This window comes from Oncorhynchus nerka, linkage group LG13 (genome assembly GCF_034236695.1).
Source record: "Oncorhynchus nerka isolate Pitt River linkage group LG13, Oner_Uvic_2.0, whole genome shotgun sequence".
Lineage (NCBI taxonomy): Eukaryota > Metazoa > Chordata > Actinopteri > Salmoniformes > Salmonidae > Oncorhynchus > Oncorhynchus nerka.
In genome coordinates, this window is record NC_088408.1 from 90,526,037 (window position 1) to 90,550,168 (window position 24,132).

General features: G+C 46.9%; 1 protein-coding gene across 1 annotated transcript in view; it reads right to left on the reverse strand.

The window, feature by feature from the left end:
* Window positions 1-12,174, reverse strand: part of LOC115140342 (nitric oxide synthase 1-like) — a 143,239-nt gene extending 131,065 nt beyond the window's left edge. Inside the window, exons 1-2 of the mRNA XM_065026819.1 lie at window positions 11,418-12,174; window positions 5,283-5,412 (exon numbers count right to left, since the gene is read on the reverse strand). Of these exons, the coding sequence (XP_064882891.1) occupies window positions 5,283-5,412; window positions 11,418-12,118 (831 nt within the window). The 5' untranslated portion in view covers window positions 12,119-12,174. The remainder of the gene's footprint in view (window positions 1-5,282; window positions 5,413-11,417) is intronic.
* Between the last annotated feature and the right edge of the window lie 11,958 nt (window positions 12,175-24,132).

The window sequence follows — 24,132 nt, forward strand, 5'->3', positions numbered from 1 at the left end:
CAAAGGAGAGCCATACCTCCTGAACCTGCCTCGAAGGAGACCCCTACTTCCTGATCCTGCCTCGAAGGAGAGCCCTACCTCCTGAACCTGCCTCGTAGGAGATTCCTACCTCCTGAACCTGCCTCGAAGGACATCCCTACCTCCTGATCCTGCCTCGAAGGAGAGCCCTATCTCCTGAACCTGCCTCAAAGGAGAGCCCTACCTCCTGAACCTGCCTCAAAGAAGAGCCCTACCTCCTGAACCTGCCTTGAAGGAGAGCCATACCTCCTGAAACTGCCTCGTAGGAGATTCCTAACTCCTGAACCTGCCTCGAAGGACATCCCTACCTCCTGATCCTGCCTCGAAGGAGATTCCTACCTCCTGATCCTGCCTCGAAGGAGAACCCTACCTCCTGAACCTGCCTCGGAAGAGAGCCCTAACTCCTGAACCTGCCTCGAAGGAGACCCCTACTTCCTGATCCTGCCTCGAAGGAGAGCCCTACCTCCTAAACCTGCCTCGAAGGAGAGCCCTACCTCCTGAACCTGCTTTTAAGGAGAGCCATACCTCCTGAACCTCCCGCGAAGGAGAGCCCTATCTCCTGAACCTGCCTCAAAGGAGAGCCCTACCTCCTGAACCTGCCTTGAAGGAGAGCCATACCTCCTGAAACTGCCTCGTAGGAGATTCCTACCTCCTGAACCTGCCTCGAAGGACATCCCTACCTCCTGATCCTGCCTCGAAGGAGAGCCCTATCTCCTGAACCTGCCTCAAAGGAGAGCCCTACCTCCTGAACCTGCCTCAAAGAAGAGCCCTACCTCCTGATCCTGCCTCGAAGGAGAACCCTACCTCCTGAACCTGCCTCGGAAGAGAGCCCTAACTCCTGAACCTGCCTCAAAGGAGAGCCATACCTCCTGAACCTGCCTCGAAGGAGACCCCTACTTCCTGATCCTGCCTCGAAGGAGAGCCCTACCTCCTGAACCTGCCTCGAAAGAGAGCCCTACCTCCTGAACCTGCTTTTAAGGAGAGCCATACCTCCTGAACCTCCCGCGAAGGAGAGCCCTATCTCCTGAACCTGCCTCAAAGAGCCCTACCTCCTGAACCTGCCTCAAAGAGCCCTACCTCCTGAACCTGCCTCGAAGGAGAGCCCTACCTCCTGAACCTGCCTCGAAGGAGAGCCCTACCTCCTGAACCTGCTTTTAAGGAGAGCCATACCTCCTGAACCTCCCGCGAAGGAGAGCCCTATCTCCTGAACCTGCCTCAAAGGAGAGCCCTACCTCCTGAACCTGCCTCAAAGAGCCCTACCTCCTGAACCTGCCTCGAAGGAGAGCCATACCTCCTGAACCTGCCTCGAAGGACATCCCTACCTCCTGATCCTGCCTCGAAGGAGAGCCCTATCTCCTGAACCTGCCTCAAAGGAGAGCCCTACCTCCTGAACCTGCCTCAAAGAAGAGCCCTACCTCCTGAACCTGTCTCAAAGAGCCCTACCTCCTGAACCTGCCTCGAAGGAGAGCCATACCTCCTGAAACTGCCTCGTAGGAGACCCCTACTTCCTGATCCTGCCTCGAAGGAGAGCCCTACCTCCTGAACCTGCCTCGGAAGAGAGCCCTACCTCCTGAACCTGCTTTTAAGGAGAGCCATACCTCCTGAACCTCCCGCGAAGGAGAGCCCTATCTCCTGAACCTGCCTCAAAGGAGAGCCCTACCTCCTGAACCTGCCTGAAAGAGCCCTACCTCCTGAACCTGCCTCGAAGGAGAGCCCTACCTCCTGAACCTGCCTCAAAGAAGAGCCCTGCCTCCTGAACCTGCCTTGAAGGAGAGCCATACCTCCTGAAACTGCCTCGTAGGAGATTCCTACCTCCTGAACCTGCCTCGAAGGAGAGCCCTACCTCCTGAACCTGCCTCAAAGAAGAGCCCTTCCTCCTGAACCTGCCTCAAAGGAGAGCCATACCTCCTGAACCTGCCTCGAAGGAGACCCCTACTTCCTGATCCTGCCTCCAAGTAGACCCCTACTTCCTGATCCTGCCTCCAAGTAGAGCCCTACCTCCTGAACCTGCCTTGAAGGAGAGCCATACCTCCTGAAATTGCCTCGCAGGAGATTCCTACCTCCTGATCCTGCCTCGAAGGAGAGCCCTACCTCCTGAACCTGCCTCAGAAGAGAGACCTACCGCCTAAACCTGCCTCAAAGGAGAGCCATACCTTCTGAACCTGCCTCGAAGGAGACCCCTACTTCCTGATCCTGCCTCGAAGTAGAGCCCTACCTCCTGAACCTGCCTCGAAGGAGAGCCCTACCTCCTGAACCTGCCTCGAAGGAGAGCCCTACCTCCTGAACCTGCCTCAAAGAAGAGCCCTTCCTCCTGAACCTGCCTCGAAGGAGAGCCATACCTCCTGAACCTGCCTCGAAGGAGACCCCTACTTCCTGATCCTGCCTCCAAGTAGAGCCCTACCTCCTGAACCTGCCTTGAAGGAGAGCCATACCTCCTGAAATTGCCTCGCAGGAGATTCCTACCTCCTGATCCTGCCTCGAAGGAGAGCCCTACCTCCTGAACCTGCCTCAGAAGAGAGACCTACCGCCTAAACCTGCCTCAAAGGAGAGCCATACCTTCTGAACCTGCCTCGAAGGAGACCCCTACTTCCTGATCCTGCCTCGAAGTAGAGCCCTACCTCCTGAACCTGCCTCGAAGGAGAGCCCTACCTCCTGAACCTGCCTCGAAGGAGAGCCCTACCTCCTGAACCTGCCTCAAAGAAGAGCCCTTCCTCCTGAACCTGCCTCGAAGGAGAGCCCTACCTCCTGAACCTGCTTTGAAGGAGATCCATACCTCCTGAACCTCCCGCGAAGGAGAGCCCTATCTCCTGAACCTGCCTCGAAGGAGATCCCTATCTCCTAACCCTGCCTCGAAGGAGAGCCCTACCTCATGAACCTGCCTCAAAGGAGAGCCATACCTCCTGAAACTGCCCCGTAGGAGATTCCTACATCCTGAACCTGCCTCGAAGGACATCCCTACCTCTTGATCCTGCCTCGAAGGAGAGCCCTACCTCCTGAACCTGCTTTGAAGGAGAGCCATACCTCCTGAACCTCCCACAAAGGAGAGCCCTATCTCCTGAACCTGCATCGGAGGAGACCCCTACCTCCTGAACCTGCCTCGAAGGAGATCCCTATCTCCTAACCCTGCCTCGAAGGAGAGCCCTACCTCCTGAACCTGCCTCAAAGAAGAGCCCTACCTCCTGAACCTGCCTTGAAGGAGAGCCATACCTCCTGAAACTGCCTCGTAGGAGATTCCTACCTCCTGAACCTGCCTCGAAGGACATCCCTACCTCCTGATCCTGCCTCGAAGGAGAACCCTACCTCCTGAACCTGCCTCGGAAGAGAGCCCTAACTCCTGAACCTGCCTCAAAGGAGAGCCATACCTCCTGATCCTGCCTCGAAGGAGAACCCTACCTCCTGAACCTGCCTCGGAAGAGAGCCCTAACTCCTGAACCTGCCTCAAAGGAGAGCCATACCTCCTGAACCTGCCTCGAAGGAGAGTCCTACCTCCTGAACTGTACCACACCTACTGACTATTTTTTATTGATCCTTTATTTAACTAGTCAAGTCAGTTAAGAACAAATTCTTTTTTACAATAATGGCCAACACTGGGCCAATTGTGTGCCGCACTTGGGGACTCCCAATTACGGCCAGATGTGATGCAGCCTGGATTCAAACCAGGTACTGCCGTGACCCCTCTTGCACTGAGATGCAGTGACTTAGACTGCTGCGCCACTCGAGATTATACAGTAGATGGTTTGGATCTATTCAATAACATTAACATCTCCTCTATTGTCATCAACACCTCTCTGTCTTAATGAAATAAGAATTTAAACTCTACCAACTTCTTATTTGGCAGTTCTGTAGCCTCCTGTCTCTCCTCATCCCACTTGGAATGGAGAATGACTTATTGCAGAAGTCCCCAACAGGTGGACGCCCTGCTTCCGCATTCAATTATCAAGGAAATATTAATAAATGGCTGGAGGAATCAAAAGCAATTTGTTAGAATAATAATACATTTGTCTCATAGACCTTTTACACATACACCCACCTCTGAGCTCTCCTATGAGTCAGACTCTGGAGTCAGGGCAAACACATACACCCACCTCTGGGCTCTCCTATGAGTCAGACTCTGGAGTCAGGGCAAACACATACACCCACCTCTGGGCTCTCCTATGAGTCAGACTCTGGAGTCAGGGCAAACTCATACACCCACCTCTGGGCCTTCCCGGAAACATGGCGTCAGTATGGCCCTACACACATACACACACTATGCCCACGTTATACACATGACCCCCATCCCCACTGCACACACACACATCCCAGCAGACCTCAAAGGCCTTAAAGATTTGGAAAGGGCGACATTAGAGGAGAAACATTTATCTTCTCCCTCTGCGACCACAGCTGCCCTCATTCATTAGGGTCTCTTGGATGGTTTCTCTCCATCCTGCCTCATTCACTAAGAAAGAATTCACTCAGCCCAACCCATCCTATCCCAGCCCATCCCATCCTAACTCAGCCCAGCACATCCTATCCCAGCCCATCCTAACTCAGCCCAGCCTAACCCAGCCCAGCTTATCCTAACCCAGTCCAACTCATCTTTATCCCAGTCCATCCTAACCCAGCCCATCCTAACCCAGTCCAGGCTAACCCAGCCCAGCCCATCCTAACCCAGCCCAGCCCATCCTAACTCAGCCCTGCCCAACCCATCCTATCCCAGCCCATCCTAACCCAGCCCATCCTAACCCAGTCCAGCCCATTCTAACCCAGGCCATCCTATCCCAGCCCATCCTATCCCAGCCTATCCTAATTTAGCCCCGCCCATCCTAACACAGCCCATCATAACACAGCCCAGTCCATCCTAACCCAGTCCATCCTAACCCAGTCCATCCTAACCCAGTCAATCCTAACCCAAAAGTTGGAAGGATCTAATTCCCAGGTGATGAGTTCCTGAGCGGGGAGCCTTGTTCTTGTTCTCAAGATGCACATGGATGCGCATCAGTCACAGGAATCTCTAAGAGTTCCAAGAACAAGAAAGGAACAAGGAACATGCAAATGAATGTGTAGATTGGAGGATTCTAGAAGCATATGTCATGTGTGACTCTAGGAGATAACTATGGCCAAGCATACATTACTAACACACTCGCTCACATATGGAAGGATAAGCTTACACAAGTGGATTTACTCGAAAGGCATGCAAGACAAGTACACACTCATAAACACCTGCAACCACACACACACGCGCACACACACACACACACACACACATTTATTGGAATGTTTACCTTGTCTGTCTCAGAGTAAGGGTTGTGGAGCACCGTCTGCATGTTGTTGTCCTTCCTCCACAGGTCTTCACACACTCTGTCCTTATCAGACGCCAGCTGGGGTGAAATGCCGTTTCCCTTACCAAGGTCCCTGAACGGCAGGCACACATAGTTAGTTCTCCTTATCCCCCACCCACGCGTCAATCTAATTAACATCATAAAATAATCCACATCCAAATCCATCTGTTTAAGCTAGAGGTATGTATTATTATTCTGTTTTACACGGGCTGAGGCTCAATCCACCACATCCACCGACGTCAGCGTTCCACATCTGTGGTGGAAAGTGTTACTGTATTATTTATCTGTTCAGGGGTTAGATCAGCTTTAATATTTCAGATAGTTTGTAGCTTACATCAATTTAATTGTCTCCATCACTTCCAATCCCACATATAGCTGCAGTGCTTTTTGTCAGACCAGGAGACATCCCAAAAATGTATCCTCTCATGACCCCCGCTATGGAACAATGAGACTCTCATGAACACGATGGTGTTCTCCGTTTTGCTCAACGACCCCCACAAGTTTCACGGGACATGTTGAAAGGTAAAACGATAACTGGCCGAAACACGAATGGAAGTGACAAGGGAATTATCATGTCCAAGGTATATGGGTCGTTCCACTGTTTAAAAAACCAACAGTATTATATCTCTCAAGACAGACACTTCAAAACATATTTCCTTTTGATAGATTTTTTTTGACTATCTGTTTTTCCATGTATGAATCAGTTTTCTATTTTCTAACCCTAATAACAGTAAGGCCAATTCAATTTCATCAAATAATTCTGTCATATCTTTTTTTATACCTAAAGGGGTCCTAAAGTGTAAAAAATCATATGACTAAAATTATCCTTTGTAATGACCATATTTTAGCTTTGTAGAAACCCAGCCCCGGGTTAAAGAGCAAGTGTGTCATCTATGGCCAAGCAGAACTACATGTAACTAACATCTATGGCCATGCAGAACTACATGTAACTAACATCTATGGCCAAGCAGAACTACATGTAACTAACATCTATGGCCAAGCAGAACTACATGTAACTAACATCTATGGCCAAGCATAACTACATGTAACTAACATCTATAGCCAAGCAGAACTACATGTAACTAACATCTATGGCCAAGCAGAACTACATGTAACTAACATCTATGGCCAAGCAGAACTACATGGAACTAACATCTATGGCCAAGCAGAACTACATGTAAGTAACATCTATGGCCAAGCAGAACTACATGTAACTAACATCTATGTCTACACAGAGATACAGTCAGACGATGTGTGAGGCTGAATCCCAATGAGATGTTGTAACGGTTTTCTAATGGTGAAGGAGAGTCGGACCAAAATGCAGCGTGTATATTACGATCCATGTTTTAATAAACAAACGTAACACGAAACTAAATACAATTACTACAAAAACAATAAACGTAATGAAAACCGAAACAGCCTATACTGATGTAACCTAACCTAGACAGGAACAAGGACATCAAGACACTAAGGACAATCACCCACAATACAACCAAAGAATATGGCTGCCTAAATATGGTTCCCAATCAGAGACAACGATAACCACCTGCCTCTGATTGAGAACCACTCCAGACAGCCATAGACTTTCCTAGAACACCCTACTAAGCTACAATCCCACTAACATACACATCAAAACCCCCAGACAAAACACACCACAATAGAAAAACTCCATGCCACACCCTGGCCTGACCCAATACATGAAGAAAAACACAAAATACTTAGACCAGGGCGTGACAGAACCCCCCCCTAAGGTGCGGACTCCCGAACGCACCTCAAAACAAAGGTTTTTGGCGGTTCCGGCGCGGGATGTGGACCCCACTCAATAAATGTCTTAGTCCCCTCTCCTCGCGTCCCTGGATAGTCCACCCTCGCCGCCGACCATGGCCTAGTAGTCCTCACCCAGAACCCCACTGGACTGAGGAGCAGATCGGGACTGAAGGACAGCTCGGGACTGAGGCAGCTCGGGAGTGAGAGAAAGCTCGGGAGTGAGAGAAAGCGCGGGAGTGAGAGAAAGCGCGGGAGTGAGAGAAAGCGCGGGAGTGAGAGAAAGCTCGGGAGTGAGAGGAAGCTCGGGAGTGAGAGGAAGCTCAGGCAGGTAGATAGATAGATCTACCAGATCCTGGCTGGCTGGTGGTCTCAGCAGATCCTGGCTGACTGGCAGATCCTGGCTGACTGGTGCTACTGGCAGATCCTGGCCGACTGGCACTTCTGGCGGATCCTGGCTGACTGGCACCTCTGGAAGATCCTGGCTGACTGGCAGATCCTGGCTGACTGGCAGATCCGGAAGAGTCTGGTTGACTGGCAGATCCGGAAGAGTCTGGCTGACTGGCAGATCCGGAAGAGTCTGGCTGACTGGCAGATCCGGAAGAGTCTGGCTGACTGGCAGATCCGGAAGAGTCTGGCTGACTGGCAGATCCGGAAGAGTCTGGCTGACTGGCAGATCCGGAAGAGTCTGGCTGACTGGCAGATCCGGAAGAGTCTGGCTGACTGGCAGATCTGGAAGAGTCTGGCTGACTGGCAGATCTGGAAGAGTCTGGCTGACTGGCAGATCCTGGCTGACTGGCGCTACTGGCAGATCCTGGCCGACTGGCACTTCTGGCAGATCCTGGCCGACTGGCAGATCCGGAAGAGTCTGGCTGACTGGCAGATCTGGAAGAGTCTGGCTGACTGGCAGATCTGGAAGAGTCTGGCTGACTGGTAGATCTGGAAGAGTCTGGCTGACTGGCGGTGCTGGGCAGACTGGCGACGCTGGGCAGACTGGCGGCGCTGGGCAGACTGGCGGCGCTGGGCAGACTGGCGGCGCTGGGCAGACTGGGAGCACTGGCGACGCTGGGCAGACTGCCGACGCTAGGCAGACTGGCGGCGCTGGGCAGACTGGGAGCATTGGCGACGCTGGGCAGACTGCCGACGCTGGGCAGACTGGCGGCGCTGGGCAGACTGGCGGCGCTGGGCAGACTGGTGGCGCTGGGCAGACTGGCGGCGCTGGGCAGACTGGGAGCACTGGCGGCGCTGGGCAGACTGGAGACTCCGGCAGCGCAGGAGAGGAGACAGGCTCTGGCTGCGCTGAATAGGCGAGGCGCACTGAAGGCCTGGTGCGTGGTGCTGGAACCGGTGGTACTGGATCGAGGAAACGCACAGGAAGCCTGGTGCGGGGAGCTGCTACCGGAGGACTGGGGTGTGGAGGTGGTACTGGATAGACCGGACCGTGCAGACGCACTGGAGCTCTTGAGCACCGAGCCTGCCCAACCTTACCTGGTTGAAAACTCTCGGTTGCCCTGCCAGTGCAGCGAGGTGGAATAGCCCGCACTGGACTATGTAGGCGAACCGGAGACACTGATCGCAAGGCTGGTGCCATGTACACCGGCCCAAGGAAAGGCACTGGGGACCAGATGCGTAGAGCCGGCTTCATGGCATTTGGCTCGACGCTCAATCTAGCCCGGCCGATACGTGGAGCTGGAATATACCGCACCGGGCTATGCACCCGCACTGGGGACACCGTGCGCACCACTGCATAACACGGTGCCTGCCCGGTCTCTCTAGCCCCGGTAAGCACAGGAGTTTGCGCAGGTCTCCTACCTGGCGTAGCCATACTCCCTGTAAGCCCCCCCCCAATAATTTTTTGGGGCTGATTCCCGGGCTTCCATCCACGTCGCCGTGCTGCCTCCTCATACCAGCGCCTCTCCGCTTTTGCCGCTTCTAGTTCCTCCTTGGGGCGGCGATATTCTCCAGGCTTCCATCCGCTCTGCCGTGCTAGCTCCTCATAATGCCGCCTCTCTGCTTTTGCTGCCTCCAGCTCGGCTTTGGGGCGACAATAATCTCCAGGCTGATCCCAGGGTCCTTTACCGTCCAGTTCCTCCTCCCATGTCCATTTCTCCAGGTGGTGCAGCCTCTCCCACTGCAGCTGCTCCTGCCTGTTGACACGCTGCTTGGTCCTTTGGTGGTGGGTGATTCTGTAACGGTTTTCTAATGGTGAAGGAGAGTCGGACCAAAATGCAGCGTGTATATTACGATCCATGTTTTAATAAACAAACGTAACACGAATCTAAATACAATTACTACAAAAACAATAAACGTAATGAAAACCGAAACAGCCTATACTGATGTAACCTAGACTAGACTAGACTAGACTAGACTAGACTAGACTAGACTAGACTAGACTAGACTAGACTAGACTAGACTAGACTAGACTAGACAGGACCAAGGACATCAAGACACTAAGGACAATCACCCACAATACAACCAAAGAATATGGCTGCCTAAATATGGTTCCCAATCAGAGACAACGATAACCACCTGCCTCTGATTGAGAACCACTCCAGACAGCCATAGACTTTCCTAGAACACCCTACTAAGCTACAATCCCACTAACATACACATCAAAACCCCCAGACAAAACACACCACAATAGAAAAACTCCATGCCACACCCTGGCCTGACCCAATACATGAAGAAAAACACAAAATACTTAGACCAGGGCGTGACAGATGTGACAAAATACAGCCTCAGATTTCAGTTGTTGCGTTCCTTTGCTCGTTAAACACCCACACACATATCTCCTCTCTCTCATGAATGCTTGTCCAAGCTAATGGGGAATCTGGCGCCTGCTCGATCGCCTCTCTCTCTCCCTAACACACACACACACTCATACTCACACACACTGACACTCACACACACAAACTGCCCCCCCCCCCCTCCCCCACTACATACACCTACTGTAACACAACCGTCTTTCTGTCACACTGCATACACTTATATCCTCCATTTGTTAAACAACCACATTCATCATCACCACAATTCTGAAGACGGACTCAGAAACACAGAAATTACAAGAGTAGTGATTATAAGTTGTTTCTCTGTCATTGACTCTGACTCAGTTATTATAAAGCAGTACAGTTCAGAGTGAAAACTAACTTGATCTACTTTTGATCTAAATACGTAGCTCTTCTAGTTCATGTGTTGTTCTATTTCACCAACCGCTATATCAACTTATTAGCAAGATGACAGTGCACAAATACAGCCAGAGATAACAGTTTAGGCCTGCCCTGAGTCAATACCTAATACCGCCATTTAATTTTCTACAATCTTTCACCTCTATTGGCTGTGCTTTGGAAAGCCTCTTTAGCGAGCGAGCTTCGCCATATCTGAACGTCATCGTAGCCCTAACAAGGAAATCTGGTTAGCTAACTGACTCCTTCCTGTCTCTGAAAAGTCAGTCTGACATTCTAAAATACAGGATGCATTTAAAAGCTAATTTATGGTACTATAGGTCACTTATCAACATGATTATCAACTGCAGTAGCAGATTGATAGTGCTTTGAGGTAGACTTAAAGAGCATGTTACATTGTGTTTTCTACTTTTCCTAGAAAGCTGTGATTCATTTGAGGATGACAGGATTAGAGGGAGTCAGCAGAGTAAACAGGGGCTTGATGTAGTCAATGAGCGCTATGGATTTTAAGGTAGTGTACCATGCTCTCTCTAACCGATTTTGATTGGATACATGTACACAGGAGGTATAGATTGTCACCGGTATCTACAGGACAGTCACCACTGAGTGGGTCTAAACCATACAGTCACTACAACAAAGAGAATAAGCGTAAGATGTTTGAGTCAGATTGAATGCATTTGAACCAACTGCTCCCTGATGTGAAAAAACACTATCCATCATGCCCACAAACACTAGCAATGTAAAGATGTATAATAATGAACCTGTCAGAGTATTCTCACTTAGCGTCTAACCATCTAGTGATCAGGTTGTTGTGGGTTTGACTAGTATCTCACAGCAGGACAATAATCCTGTAGCAACGATATTATTTGGTGGATAACAAAGGACATTTTTGCAGGGGTTACATTTTTTGTTAGGGCAAATCAAGTTAGACATATTTAAGTGGACATTACAAACAGTTGGAAACCTTTTTACAACTTGAACACACTACAATTTGCATTTCCCCCTTAACAGTAAAATGATTTGCGACAACAGAGTGATCAAATTAAGAGAGTAAATCTGTATGTGCAGTTGTGTATACTATGCATGGTCGGGGTCAACAGGTCACATGTTCGGTATCAATGGGTCACCTCACCTGTCCACCTGCACCTCAGCGTCCCTGCTCTCTATGGTCCTCTGTCCCTCTCCGTTGATCTCCCTTTTGATCAGCCTCAGCACCGGCTCGATCTCCTTCAGCAGGTCATTGTTCTCCTCCACCCCGTTCAGGAGTAGGGGGTCCTGGGCAGCGATGAGAGCCTGCACCCCTCCCCTCTGGAGCAGGGCGTCTCTGTAGGATGGAGTCACCGAGGGGGGTGACAGGTTCTCGATGGCCCTCAGCTGCGGTGGGTCCTTACTTCCCTTCCCTGGATTGAGGGGGCTTAACGGACAGCAGCGCTCGTAGGACTTGGAGGCGGGAAAGGCTGGCCGGGTGACCCTGACGGTCCTCTGTCGTCCGTCTCCAGACAGGGTGGTCTCCAGGTGGGTTGTGAAGCCCTCAGGGCCCCTGAGGATGAGGACGGCGTGGTTTTCTGGGGACACATTCTTCAGGGTCTCCAGGGCCCGCTCGTAGCTGAGGTCCACCAGAGGCTTGTTGTTGACGGCCAGGACAATATCCCCCACCTGGACCAGGCCGCACTCCTCAGCCGCCCCGCCCCGGATCAGGTCGGACACGATGACCGGTGGCTTGGAGACGCGCTGCTTGACCAGGAAGCCCAGCCCGCCTAACTTCCTCTTGAAGAGACGCACAGAGATGATGTTAGGCTGCAGCTGGAACACAGTAGGCTCAGACTCCAGCATGATGTCTGGCGGTGGGGGTGGTGTGTGTGGTGTGTGTGTGGTGTGTCCTCTGGGATTTGATGCCTACAGAGCAGAAGGAAAGACAAGAAGAAGAGAGAAGCTCAGATGTGTTAGTAAAAGAGAACATTGACTTGATTTTGTTATCTGTTTGACAGCGTGTTTACAGATGTGACGTTCTAAGACAAGTGAGTCGACATAGAACTGGATTGAATGCTTTTAAAAGGACATGATATTACTCTGAAAATTACACTCTCTCTCTTTAAGTCATTTCAGCTAGGGTGGTAAGTGCTTTAAGTCATCATCAAAATTAGCTAAGTTACGCTATATTAATTGTGATATATTTTTTTATAAAGGTATGATATAATAACATCATAATATATATATATATATATATATATATATATATTATTGAAATAGTGAGTAAGATTAAGACCTCAACTCAAGAAGACTCATCTCGTTTATATTGACAATATAATATTTATAAGTGACTTTGTAACCCTGAGCTGGAGTCATAGACAGCATACACAGCTGGTCCCCAGGCAGGATCACCAGACAGAATCACCATAGAGAAAGACTAGTAGACACCCTCCAGTATGACCTCCTCTGTGTGTCTCCGTTAAAGTTGGAAACCAAGTCGCATATGGTCGCGTGTGACAGCGCTTGCATAATCCTAACAGAACCCAATGGAAGTTTGGAGGAAAAGGGCAAAGCGTGCTAACTACATGCATGCCCTGGAGTCCTAAAGTCGCATTAGGAAAACCAGTGTCGCACGGCGCATTGACTGTCTCGGTGAAAAAACTTTAAAAACGAAATACAACGTCAAACACACGTTGCAAATCTTTTCAAATGATTTTTAAATTATATGCGTTAGTTAGTCTAACTTGATAAACCAGATAAGCCTTTGACTATTTTTATCGCGTTCTTATTTTCAATTCAATGTTAGTTATACAGCAGAATTCCTAACTACAAGTGATTCACATGATTGCTGTGAGATGCCATGTCCATGTGGGTGGGAAAGTATGAACCAAACATGTGCAATACCTTTTATCTTGTCCAGTACCAAGGACAGCTCTATGTAGCACCATAGACAGCGCTCATTACAGAAATGTTTTACAATTTCGTACATGGCTATCACTAGCTTGAGGTAAATGTTATTCGATTATCTTTACTGTTTAATCCGATATGCTACTGCAATCACAAACACAATCCAGGTATTTGAGCAAACAATATTTTACATGCACCAATTGCATCGTTATTAAATACAATTGAAAGAGGAATTGGGGATAACTTTTAAAACGGTTTAAGTGTCGAATGTCTCTTGAAGATTTAAATCACTTGCCCCCAAACTATTAAATATCTGAGTACACGCAGAAATGTCTGTTAGACATAACCACATAAACAATTTGAAGGAACCAAAAATGTAAGTTTTAGGCTATTGGAATCCTTTGTAGTTTTCTTATTGTCATTTTTTTCTACTTGCTCAATGGGGCAACCACCGAGCAGGCTCAACTTCCCCGATTTAATTCCCTGTCTTCCTACTTCTTGTCCTCTATCGCGTTCAAAAATGCTATCTTTATCTCACCCACACACATATCAAAATAACCCCAGTCAAATGCTGCTGTGTGCTCACTCGCAAAGAAACGAATTAAATAGGTATAATGTTGATCTGTGGGAAATGTAAAAACACTAAGGCTATAGTTTACAGAAGAGCAAAACTAAAATCACATCAAATGAACAAGAGCATCATGTGTTTGCGCGTGTGTTTGCGCGTGTGTTTGTCTTGCCATTTTTCAGCTATGAGTGCCACATAACACTACTACCCTGGCTTGTCTGTTTCAGAATGTCTCAGAGTTTAGGCCGATGGGGTTTTAACCCTAATGGGAGATGTTCCAATTGCAGGGCACAGACATACCTATATGGTGTAAATGATGAGCACCAGAGGGCCTGTAGCCTAATGTTCGTTTGTTCTATGCAACAAGTGGGTCTTCCTAATCCGTTAATAGGTTTCATTTAGAAATATTGTGAAAGTGATTCCACCTGTCTTTTTCTGACAATAAAATTAACGGTAGGATTAAGCAGTTGTTATTACATTCGATCCCATAATCAAGTGTATAATGTGTCAAACCTCAACGATAGCGACGCATAATCAGCAGCGCTAAGCATCCATGAAATGCGTAATTTTCTGTATGGCACCAAAAGAGAAATCGGTGCTTTTAGGTCTGAATGATCCAAGTGACTCACCTCTGAGAACAACAAGCTCACTGCTTCAACAAACTGTTGCAAATAAAAGTGTCAGATTAACTCCTCTCGTGCTTATTCGTTTTCCTTCTCGGAAGCTGTACACACAGGTTGTTGGCTTCGCTCGAGCTGTGCGCGCTGTCAAATTAAAGCTTGAAGCATGCCTGTGTGTCTCTGCGCGCCTGGGTGCCGTATAAATATGGACCACGAGGGACACTGTGACGAGCTCAGATCGGGTCGTGCGCGGGCATTTATAAAGTAATGGTGTCGGGCAGTCTGCTGAATTTGTCTTCTGTCATCACCAAGACTAGTCCCTCCTGAATACTCCTGAAGGTCCACCCCGTTACGTGGCCATGGGTGTGGACGGGAGGAGCAAGCGTTGACTGTGGATCTGGAGCCGTCGTTAACTAAATAAAAAAAGATACATGTGTCTGAGTCATGCTTGGTAACAGACAATATTTGTATTTGCCCCTTGCTGTTTACTTTATTTTAAAACATGACTTGTGTGTAGAAGGAGATACATTCTCCATGTGAATGCATCTAGTGGAAAGCCTTCACAGAAGAGTGGAGGCTGTTATAGCAGCAAAGGGGGACCAACACCATATTAATGCCCATGATTTTGGAATGAGATGTTCAACGAGCAGGTGTCCACATACTTTTGTTCAAGCAGTGTAGATTGGCTAAGTGTAACCAAAGTACACAATTCTGCCAATGGCCCTTGAAATCAGTTTGTGAAATTGTGATTGCATATTAAATCAAATCGTATTCCTCACATGCACCGAATACAACAGTGAACCTCACAGAGAAATGTTATTTATCTAGGCAAGTCAGTTTAAGAACTAATTCTTATTATCAATGACGGTTTAGGAACAGTGGGTTAACTGCCTTGTTCAAGGGCAAAGCGACATATTTTCACCTTGTCAGCTCGGGGATTCGACCTTGCAACCTCTCAACAATGAAGTTTTACGAAAATACCTTTAAAAAATTAAGAGATGAGAAAAACAAATAATAAAAGAACAGCAGTAAATAATAATACCCTGGCTATTTACAGGGCGTACAAGTACAGAGTCAATGTGCAGGGGTACCGGTGTCAGAGTTATTGAGGTAATATGTACATGTAGGTAGAGTTATTAAAGTGACTATGCATAGATAATAACAGAGAATAGCAACAGAGTAGAAGGGGGGGGGGGCAATGCAAATAGTCTGAGTAGCCATTTTATTAGATGTTCAGTAGTCTTATGGCTTGGGGGTAGAAGCTGTTTAGAAGGTGGCTGGAGTCTTTGACCATTTTTAGGGCCTTCCTCTGACACTGCCTTGTATAGATCTCCTGGATGGCAGGAAGCTTACGGCCCCGGTGATGTACTGGGCCGTACGCACTACCCTCTGTAGTGCCTTGCGGTAGGAGGCAGAGCAGTTGCCATACCAGGCAGTGATGCAACCCGTCAGGATGCTCTCAATGGTGCAGCTGTAAAACCTTTTGAGGATCTGAGGACCCATACCAAATCTCCTGAGTCTCCTGAGGGGGAATAGGTTTTGTCGTGCCCTCTTCACGAGTGTCTTGGTGTGCTTGGACCATGTTAGTTTGTTGGTGATGTGGACGCCAAGGAACTTGAAGCTCTCAACCTGCTCCACTACAGCCCCGTCAATGAGAATGGGGGCGCGCTCGGTCGTCCTTTTCTTGTAGTGCACAATCATCTCCTTTGTCTTGATCACGTTGAAGGAGAGGTTGTTATCTTTGCACCACACGGTCAGGTCTCGTCGTTCTTTGTGATCAGACCTACCACTGTTGTCATCAGCAAATTTAATGATTGTGTTGGAGTCGTGCCTGGATGTGTAGTCATGAGTGAACAGGGAGTACAGGAGGGGAATGAGCAGACACTCCTGAGGGGCTCCCGTGTTGAGGATCAGCGTGACGGATGTGTTGTTACCTACCCTTACCACATGGGGGCAGAACGTCAAGAAGTCCAGGATCCAGTTGCAGAGGGAGGTGTTTAGTCCCCGGGTCCTTAGCTTAGTGATGAGCTTTGAGGGCACTATGGTGTTGAACTTTGAGCTGTAGTCAATGAATAGCATTCTAACATAGGTGTTCCTTTTGTCCAGGTGGGAAAGGGCAGTGTGGTTGGCAATAGAGATTGCATCATCTGTGGATCTGTTGGTGTGGTATGCAAATTGGAGTGGGTCTAGGGTTTCTGGGATAATGGTATTGAGCCATGACCAGTCTTTCAAAGCATTTCATGGCTACAGACGCGAGTGCTACGGGTCAGTAGTCATTTAGGCAGGTTACCTTAGTGTTTTTGGGCACAGGGGCTATGGTGGTCTGCTTGAAACATGTAGCTATTACAGACTCAGACAGTGAGAGGTTGAAAATGTCAGTGAAGGCACTTGCCAGTTGGTCAGCGCATGCTCGGAGTACACGTTCTGGTAATCCATCTGGCTCTGTGGCCTTGTGAATGTTGACCTGTTTAAAACTTCTTAGGGCTGCAATCCCGTTAACGGGATGATACGACAACAGCCAGTGAAAGTGCAGGGCGCCAAATTCAAAACAACAGAAATCTCACAATTAAAATTCCTCAAACGTACATGTATTTTATAACGTTTTAAAGGTAATCTTGTTATTAATCCCACCACAGTGTCCGATTTCAAATAAGCTTTACAGCGAAAGCACCACAAATGATTATGTTAGGTAACCACCAACTCACAGAAAAACCCAGCATTTTTCCAGCCAAAGAGAGGAGTCACAAAAAGCACAAATAGAGATAAAATGAATCACTAACCTTTGATGGTCTTCATCAGATGACACTCATAGGACTTCATGTTACACAATACATGTATGTTTTGTTTGATAAAGTTCATATTTATATAAAGAAATCTGAGTTTACATTGGCGCGTTACGTTCACTTGTTCCGAAAACATCCAATGATTTTGCATAGCCACATCAATTCAACAGAAATACTCATCATAAATGTAGATGATAATACAAGTTATACACATGGAATTATAGATATACCACACTTTAATGCAACCGCTGTGTCAGATTTCAAAAAAACTTTACGGAGAAAGCAAACCATGCAATAATCTGAGACGGCGCTCAGAAAATAAATACAATTATCCGCCATGTTGGAGTCAACAGAAATCAGAAATCATATTATAAATATTCCTTTGCCTTTGATGCTCTTCATCAGAATGCACTCCCAGGAATCCTAGTTCAACAATAAATGCTTGATTTGTTCGATAATGTCCATTATTTATGTCCAAGTAGCTACTTTTCTTAGCACGTTTAGTACACAAATCCAAACGCTCGTGCAGCTCCATCCAAACGTCGGATGAAAACTTCAAAAAGTTATATTACAGGTCGAAGAAACTTGTCAAACTAATTAGATAATCAATCTTTAGGGTGTTGTTATCATAAATCTTCAATAAAGTTCCAACCCGAGAATTCCTTCGTGTGTAGAGAAGCCATGGAACGCAGGTCGCTATCATGTGAATTGCGCGTGATCAGCCCTTGGCTCTCTCCCAGACACCTGGCTCATTCAGCTCCCATTCAGCCCCACAACACAGTCGAAGCCTCATTCAAGTTTCTAAAGACGGTTGATAGCAACTTCATCCATATCCCACTGTGAATTCAATAGGGGCTGGGTTGAAAATCGACCAACCTCAGATTTCTCACTTCCTGTTTGGATTTCTTCTCAGGTTTTTGCCTGCCATATGAGTTATGTTATACTCACAGACATCAACAGTTTTATAAACGTCTGAGTGTTTTCTATTCAATACCAATAATAATATGCATATATTAGCAACTGGGCCTGAGGAGCAGGCCGTTTATTCTGGGCACCTCTGGGCACCTTTCATCTAAGCTCCTCAATACTGCCCCTGCAGCCATAAGAAGTTAAAGGTCTTACTTACATCGGCTGCGGAGAGCGTGATCACACAGTCGTCTCAAACAGCTGATGCTCTCATGCGTGTTTCAGTGTTACTTGCCTCGAAGCGAGCATAGAAGTTATTTAGCTCGTTTGGTAGGCTTGTGCCACTGGGCAGCTCTCGTCTGTGCTTCCCTTTGTAGTCTGAAATAGTTTGCAGGCCCTGCCAGATCCAACGAGTGCCAGAGCCTGTGTAGTACGATTCAATCTTAGTCCTGTATTGACGCTTTGCCTGTTTGATGGTTCGTTGGCGGGCATAGCGGGATTTCTTATAAGCTTCCGGGTCAGAGTCCAGCTCCTTAAAAGCGGCAGCTCTACCCTTTAGCTCAGTGCGAATGTTGCCTGTAATCCATGGCTTCTGGTTGGGGTATGTACGTACAGTCACTGTGGGGACAACTTCCTCAATGCACTTATTGATAAAGCCAGTGGCTGATGTGGTGTACTCTTCAATGCCATCGGAAGAAACCCGGAGCATATTCCAGTCTGTGCTAGCAAAACAGTCCTGTAGCTTAGCATCTGCTTCATCTGATCACTTTCTCATAGACCGAGTCACTGGTGCTTCCCGCTTACATTTTTGCTTGCAAGCAGATATCAGGAGAGTTATGGTCAGATTTGCCAAATGGAGGGTGAGGGAAAGCTTTGTACATGTCTCTGTTTCTGGAGTAAAGGCGGTCTAGAAATGTTTTCCCCCTCTGGTTGCACAATTAACATAAAAACAAACAAAACATCTAAATCAAATGTATTTATATAGCCCTTCGTACATCAGCTAATATTTCAAAGTGATGTACAGAAACCCAGCCTAAAACCCCAAACAGCAAGCAATGCAGGTGTAGAAGCACGGTGGCTAGGAAAAACTCCCTAGAAAGGCCAAAACCTAGGAAGAAACCTAGAGAGGAACCAGGCTATGAGGGGTGGCCAGTCCTCTTCTGGCTGTGCTGGGTGGAGATTATAACAGAACATGGCCAAGATGTTCAAATGTTCATAAATGACCAGCATGGTCAAATAATAATAATCACAGTAGTTGTTGAGGGTGCAGCAAGTCAGCACCTTAGGTGCTGGACAGTTGAAACTGGAGCAGCAGCACGGCCAGGTGGACTGCAAGGAGTCTTCATGCCAGGTAGTCCTGAGGCATGGTCCTAGGGCTCAGGTCCTCCAAGAGAGAGAAAGAAAGAGAGAAAGAGAGAATTACAGAGAGCATACTTAAATTCACACAGGACACCGGATAAGACAGGAGAAGTCCTCCAGATATAACAAACTGACCCTAGCCCCCCGACACATAAACTACTGCAGCATAAATACTGGAGGTTGAGACAGGAGGGGTCAGGAGACACTGTGGCCCCATCCGATGATACACCCGGACAGGGCCAAACAGAAAGGATATAACCCCACCCACTTTGCCAAATCACAGCCCCCACACCACTAGAGGGATATCTTCAAACACCAACTTACCATCCTGAGACAAGGCTGAGTATAGCCCACAAATATCTCCGCCACGGCACAACCCAAGGGGGGGCGCCAACCCAGACAGGAAGATCACATCAGTGACTCAACCCACTCAAGTGAAGCACCCCTCCTAGGGACGGCATGAAAGAGCACCAGTAAGCCAGTGACTCAGCCCCTGTAATAGGGTTAGAGGCAGAGAATCCCAGTGGAAAGAGGGGAACTGGCCAGGCAGAGACAGCAAGGGCGGTTGGTTGCTTCAGAGCCTTTCCGTTCACCTTCACACTCCTGGGCCAGACTACACTCAATCATATGATCCACTGAAGAGATGAGTCTTCAGTAAAGACTTAAAGGTTGAGACCGAGTCTGCGTCTCTTACATGGGTAGGCAGACCATTCCATAAAAATTGAGCTCTGTAGGAGAAAGCCCTGCCTCCAGCTGTTTGCTTAGAAATTCTAGGGACAATTAGGAGGCCTGCATCCTGTGACCGTAGCGTACGTGTAGGTATGTACGGCAGGACCAAATCAGAGAGAAAGGTAGGAGCAGGCCCATGTAATGCTTTGTAGGTTAGCAGTAAAACCTTGCAATCAGCCCTTGCCTTAACAGGAAGCCAGTGTAGGGAGGCTAGCACTGGAGTAATATGATCACATTTTTGGGCTATTGTCAGGATTCTAGCAGCTGTATTTAGCACTAACTGAAGTTTCTTTAGTGCTTTATCCGGGTAGCCGGAAAGTAGAGCATTGAAGTAATCTAACCTAGAAGTAACAAAAGCATGGATTAATTTTTCTGCATCCTTTTTGGAAAAAAACTGTCTTTGAAACAATCTTGATATGTTCGCCAAAAGAGAGATCAGGGTCCAGAGTAACGCCGAGGTCCTTCAGTTTTATTTGAAACAACTGTACAACCATTAAGATGAATATTCAGATTAAACAGAAGATCTCTTTGTTTCTTGGGACCTAGAACAAGCATCTCTGTTTTGTACGAGTTTAAAAGTATAACGTTTGCAGCCATCCACTTCCTTATGTCTGAAACACAGACTTCTAGCGAGGGAAATTTTGGGGCTTCACCATGTTTCATTGAAATGTACAGCTGTGTGTCATCCGCATAGCAGTGAAAGTTAACATTATGTTTTCGATTGACATCCCCAAGAGGTAAAATATATAGTGAAATCAATAGTGGTCCTAAAACGGAACCTTGAGGAACACCAAAATTTACAGTTGATTTGTCAGAGGACAAACCATTCACAGAGACAAACTGATATCTTTCCGACAGATAAGATCTAAACCAGGCCATAACTTGTCCGTGTAGGCCAATTTGGGTTTCCAATCTCTCCAAAAGAATGTGGTGATCGATGGTATCAAAAGCAGCACTAAGGTCTAGGAGCACGAGGACAGATGCAGAGCCTCGGTCTGATGCCATTAAAAGGTCATTTACCACCTTCACAAGTACAGTCTCAGTGCTATGATGGGGTCTAAAACGAGACTGAAGCATTTTGTATACATGCTGATAGAAATTAGGTAAAACTGATTTAACTTTCCCTGCATATGTCAGACACCATCTTAAATGATTGATCAGGACTACTGCATTTAATTAATTAATAGCCTAGGTTTACACAGTGGCACAGATAAGTGATCACTGCAAAGTCACACACACACATAAACACCACTCCCTGCTTTTTCATATGACCACTATCTGAACCTATTCCTCCAATAATAGCCCACTGAAGTATCCCCTTGGAATAGGCTAAATAAATCCCTTAGCCATCAGATAACAGTGGCGTAAACTGTTTTCCATAAGAAAAGGAATACCTAGTCAGTTGCACAACTGAAATGTGTCTTCGCATTTAACCCAACCTCTCTGAATCAGAGAGCCGTGGGAGGCTGTCTTCATCAACGTCATCGGCGCCCGGGGAGCAGTTGTTGTTTGGGGTTAACTGCCTTGCTCAAGGGCAGAACAGCACATTTTTCCTGCTTGCTGGTTCAGGGCTACCTACTGCCCCTTGATGGGTCTATTTTCAAATGTTGCTCTTTATAATAGCATCTGATAAATTAATCAATTTAAATACTATATATTTGTGTATAAATTGCCTCAGATCTCCAGTGGTTTTGCCTTATCCAATGTTATCTGCCCAGGTGATTAAAGAAGAGATTATGGCCGATCAATTAAAGGGGCAATCCTGGATTTGAAAAGGGGACGTGGAGGTGCACGTCCAAGGACTTGAGGTTAGTTATCTCCATACATGTTGAGATAATGATACAGACATCACCAGTCACGGAGTTCAAAGGGCACTGAATATGGTGCAAAGGATGCTGTATGCGTTACTTCGTACTTCAGAGCCAATCAGCGTTGGCCTTTTGACCCAACTTGCTTCATGCTTCCTGGCTGTTAAAAGTCATAAAACCAAACACAACAACATTCCTGGAAGACTATGGGGATGTGATTAGCACAGGAGTAGTTATTTTATTTTCCCTTCTATAAAGTTAAGTCTAATACATCGCTGTGATGCGGTGATAAACATCACACACACACACAGGCAGGTTGGGGGACTCACCTGGTGAAGATAGCCAGGTGTGGGGGGCTCATGCAGGTGCCCATGAAAGAGGGCCACACACACACACACACACACAAACATACACATTGACACTCAAACACACAGCCTGACACACTTGGCCTGCTTCCGTGTCATTATTTCAATCGCTTCCTGCTTGAGTGGTACCATCTGCCCTTAATAAAGCCACGCTGCAAAGCCACTGCTTACAGTTTTTTACAATCACTTTGGCACTCATTTCAGAACATTGAGGTCATTTTTCTCTCGACACAAAACTCAAAACCAATGATCAGGCCTGGATTCGCCCGAAGATTCTTCCCAAGATGTTTGGCTAATGAAAACATCCATTGTGATGTGGATGAGAACCTATGGCCTATTGATGGAAATATAGAAGTACAGTAATCAACCCTTTGTTTTGCTTTTTACAGTAAGCCAGGTGATGTTTTACTGTAGTTTTTTCTTTTTTTGTAGCTAATTATTCTTGCTTTGATTCAAAGAAACCTATGTTGTGATTTTATTGTATTTCATCAATAATTGTCATATTTTGTTCAATGATTCCACTGTGTCTGTAGTATTCTCTCTACTAGTCCTTTTACAGTGATGTATTTACGTGTAGTAGCATAATGAAACATGTATCACATTTTGTACTACAATATTTAATGATTGAACGAACAACTACACAGTGAAACTGTCGGTATCTTGTGTGTGGGTGATCTAAATTAATGTTCCTATGGTCTTTCATGATAAATTAGTTATTTGGAACAATGATTCTGCAAGTGCAAGGTTTCTTTAAGATATGGATGCACAATGCAATGTTTTGAACATTGGACAGCCTGTGTTACTGTCACACTCTGACCATTATTTGCGTTGTTTGTTTCTATGTTTTGTTTGGTTAGTTTGTTTGTTTGTTTTAGTGTACTTCATGTTTTTTTCGTCAATCATTAAATCATGCATTCACAACACGCTGCGCTTTGGTCTCCTCAATACAACGATCGTGACAGTTACAAGTGATGACCGTTTTGAGTTTTGTGTCTAGAGTTTTGAAAAATGACCACAAGGTTCCAAAATTAGTGCCAAGGGGATTCTAAAAAGACTGTTAATAATACGATTAAATTACATCTTACATTAATATATATAATTTAAGTCCCAAAATGGATGTGGCAACTACAAATTGCCCCTTTAAGTCTATCAAATGTTTTCTGAGTGTCAGAAAAGCTAGGAGTGTTGGGGGTGGAGTCAGGCGCAGAGAGCAAAGCTTCCACTGTAGACCTATTTATTCTGCTGGGTCTCGCCAACATACAGGCACAATGACCAATAAACAGTTATGTCCCCCAAAACCAGGGAAAATAACAAACAGCAAAAAACGTATAAGCAAAACAAAAATCTACCACTGACAGAGAGGAATAAGCCCGCACATAAGCAGGCGGGCCCTGGAAGTTTAAAGAGCCCCGAATTAACAACAAATAAGGTACAGGTGAAAACAATCAAGACAAAACCAACAGATAAGAAAAAGGAATCGGTGGCAGCTAGTAGACCGGTGATGACGACCGCCGAGCGCCGGCCGAACAGGGAGAGGAACCACCTGCGGTTGAAGTCGTGACAATGAGTGTGAGCATGTGTCCATTAGGTCTATGGATGTCTTTTTTTTAATCAGCATGAATTAGATTGAGCAATAAAAGCCCCACTTTTATTCCATAGGTTTGGATCCGCACTATGCAGCTGTTGCAAGAGTGCATTTTTCACTGGCTGTCTTCTGGTTTCAAAAACAATGATTGATAGGCAGCTTAAACCTCTTAAATTCAACCATTATTGGGTTCAAATATACATTTAGAAATGTGAACAGCCATCCACAACAACCACAATCCGTAAAG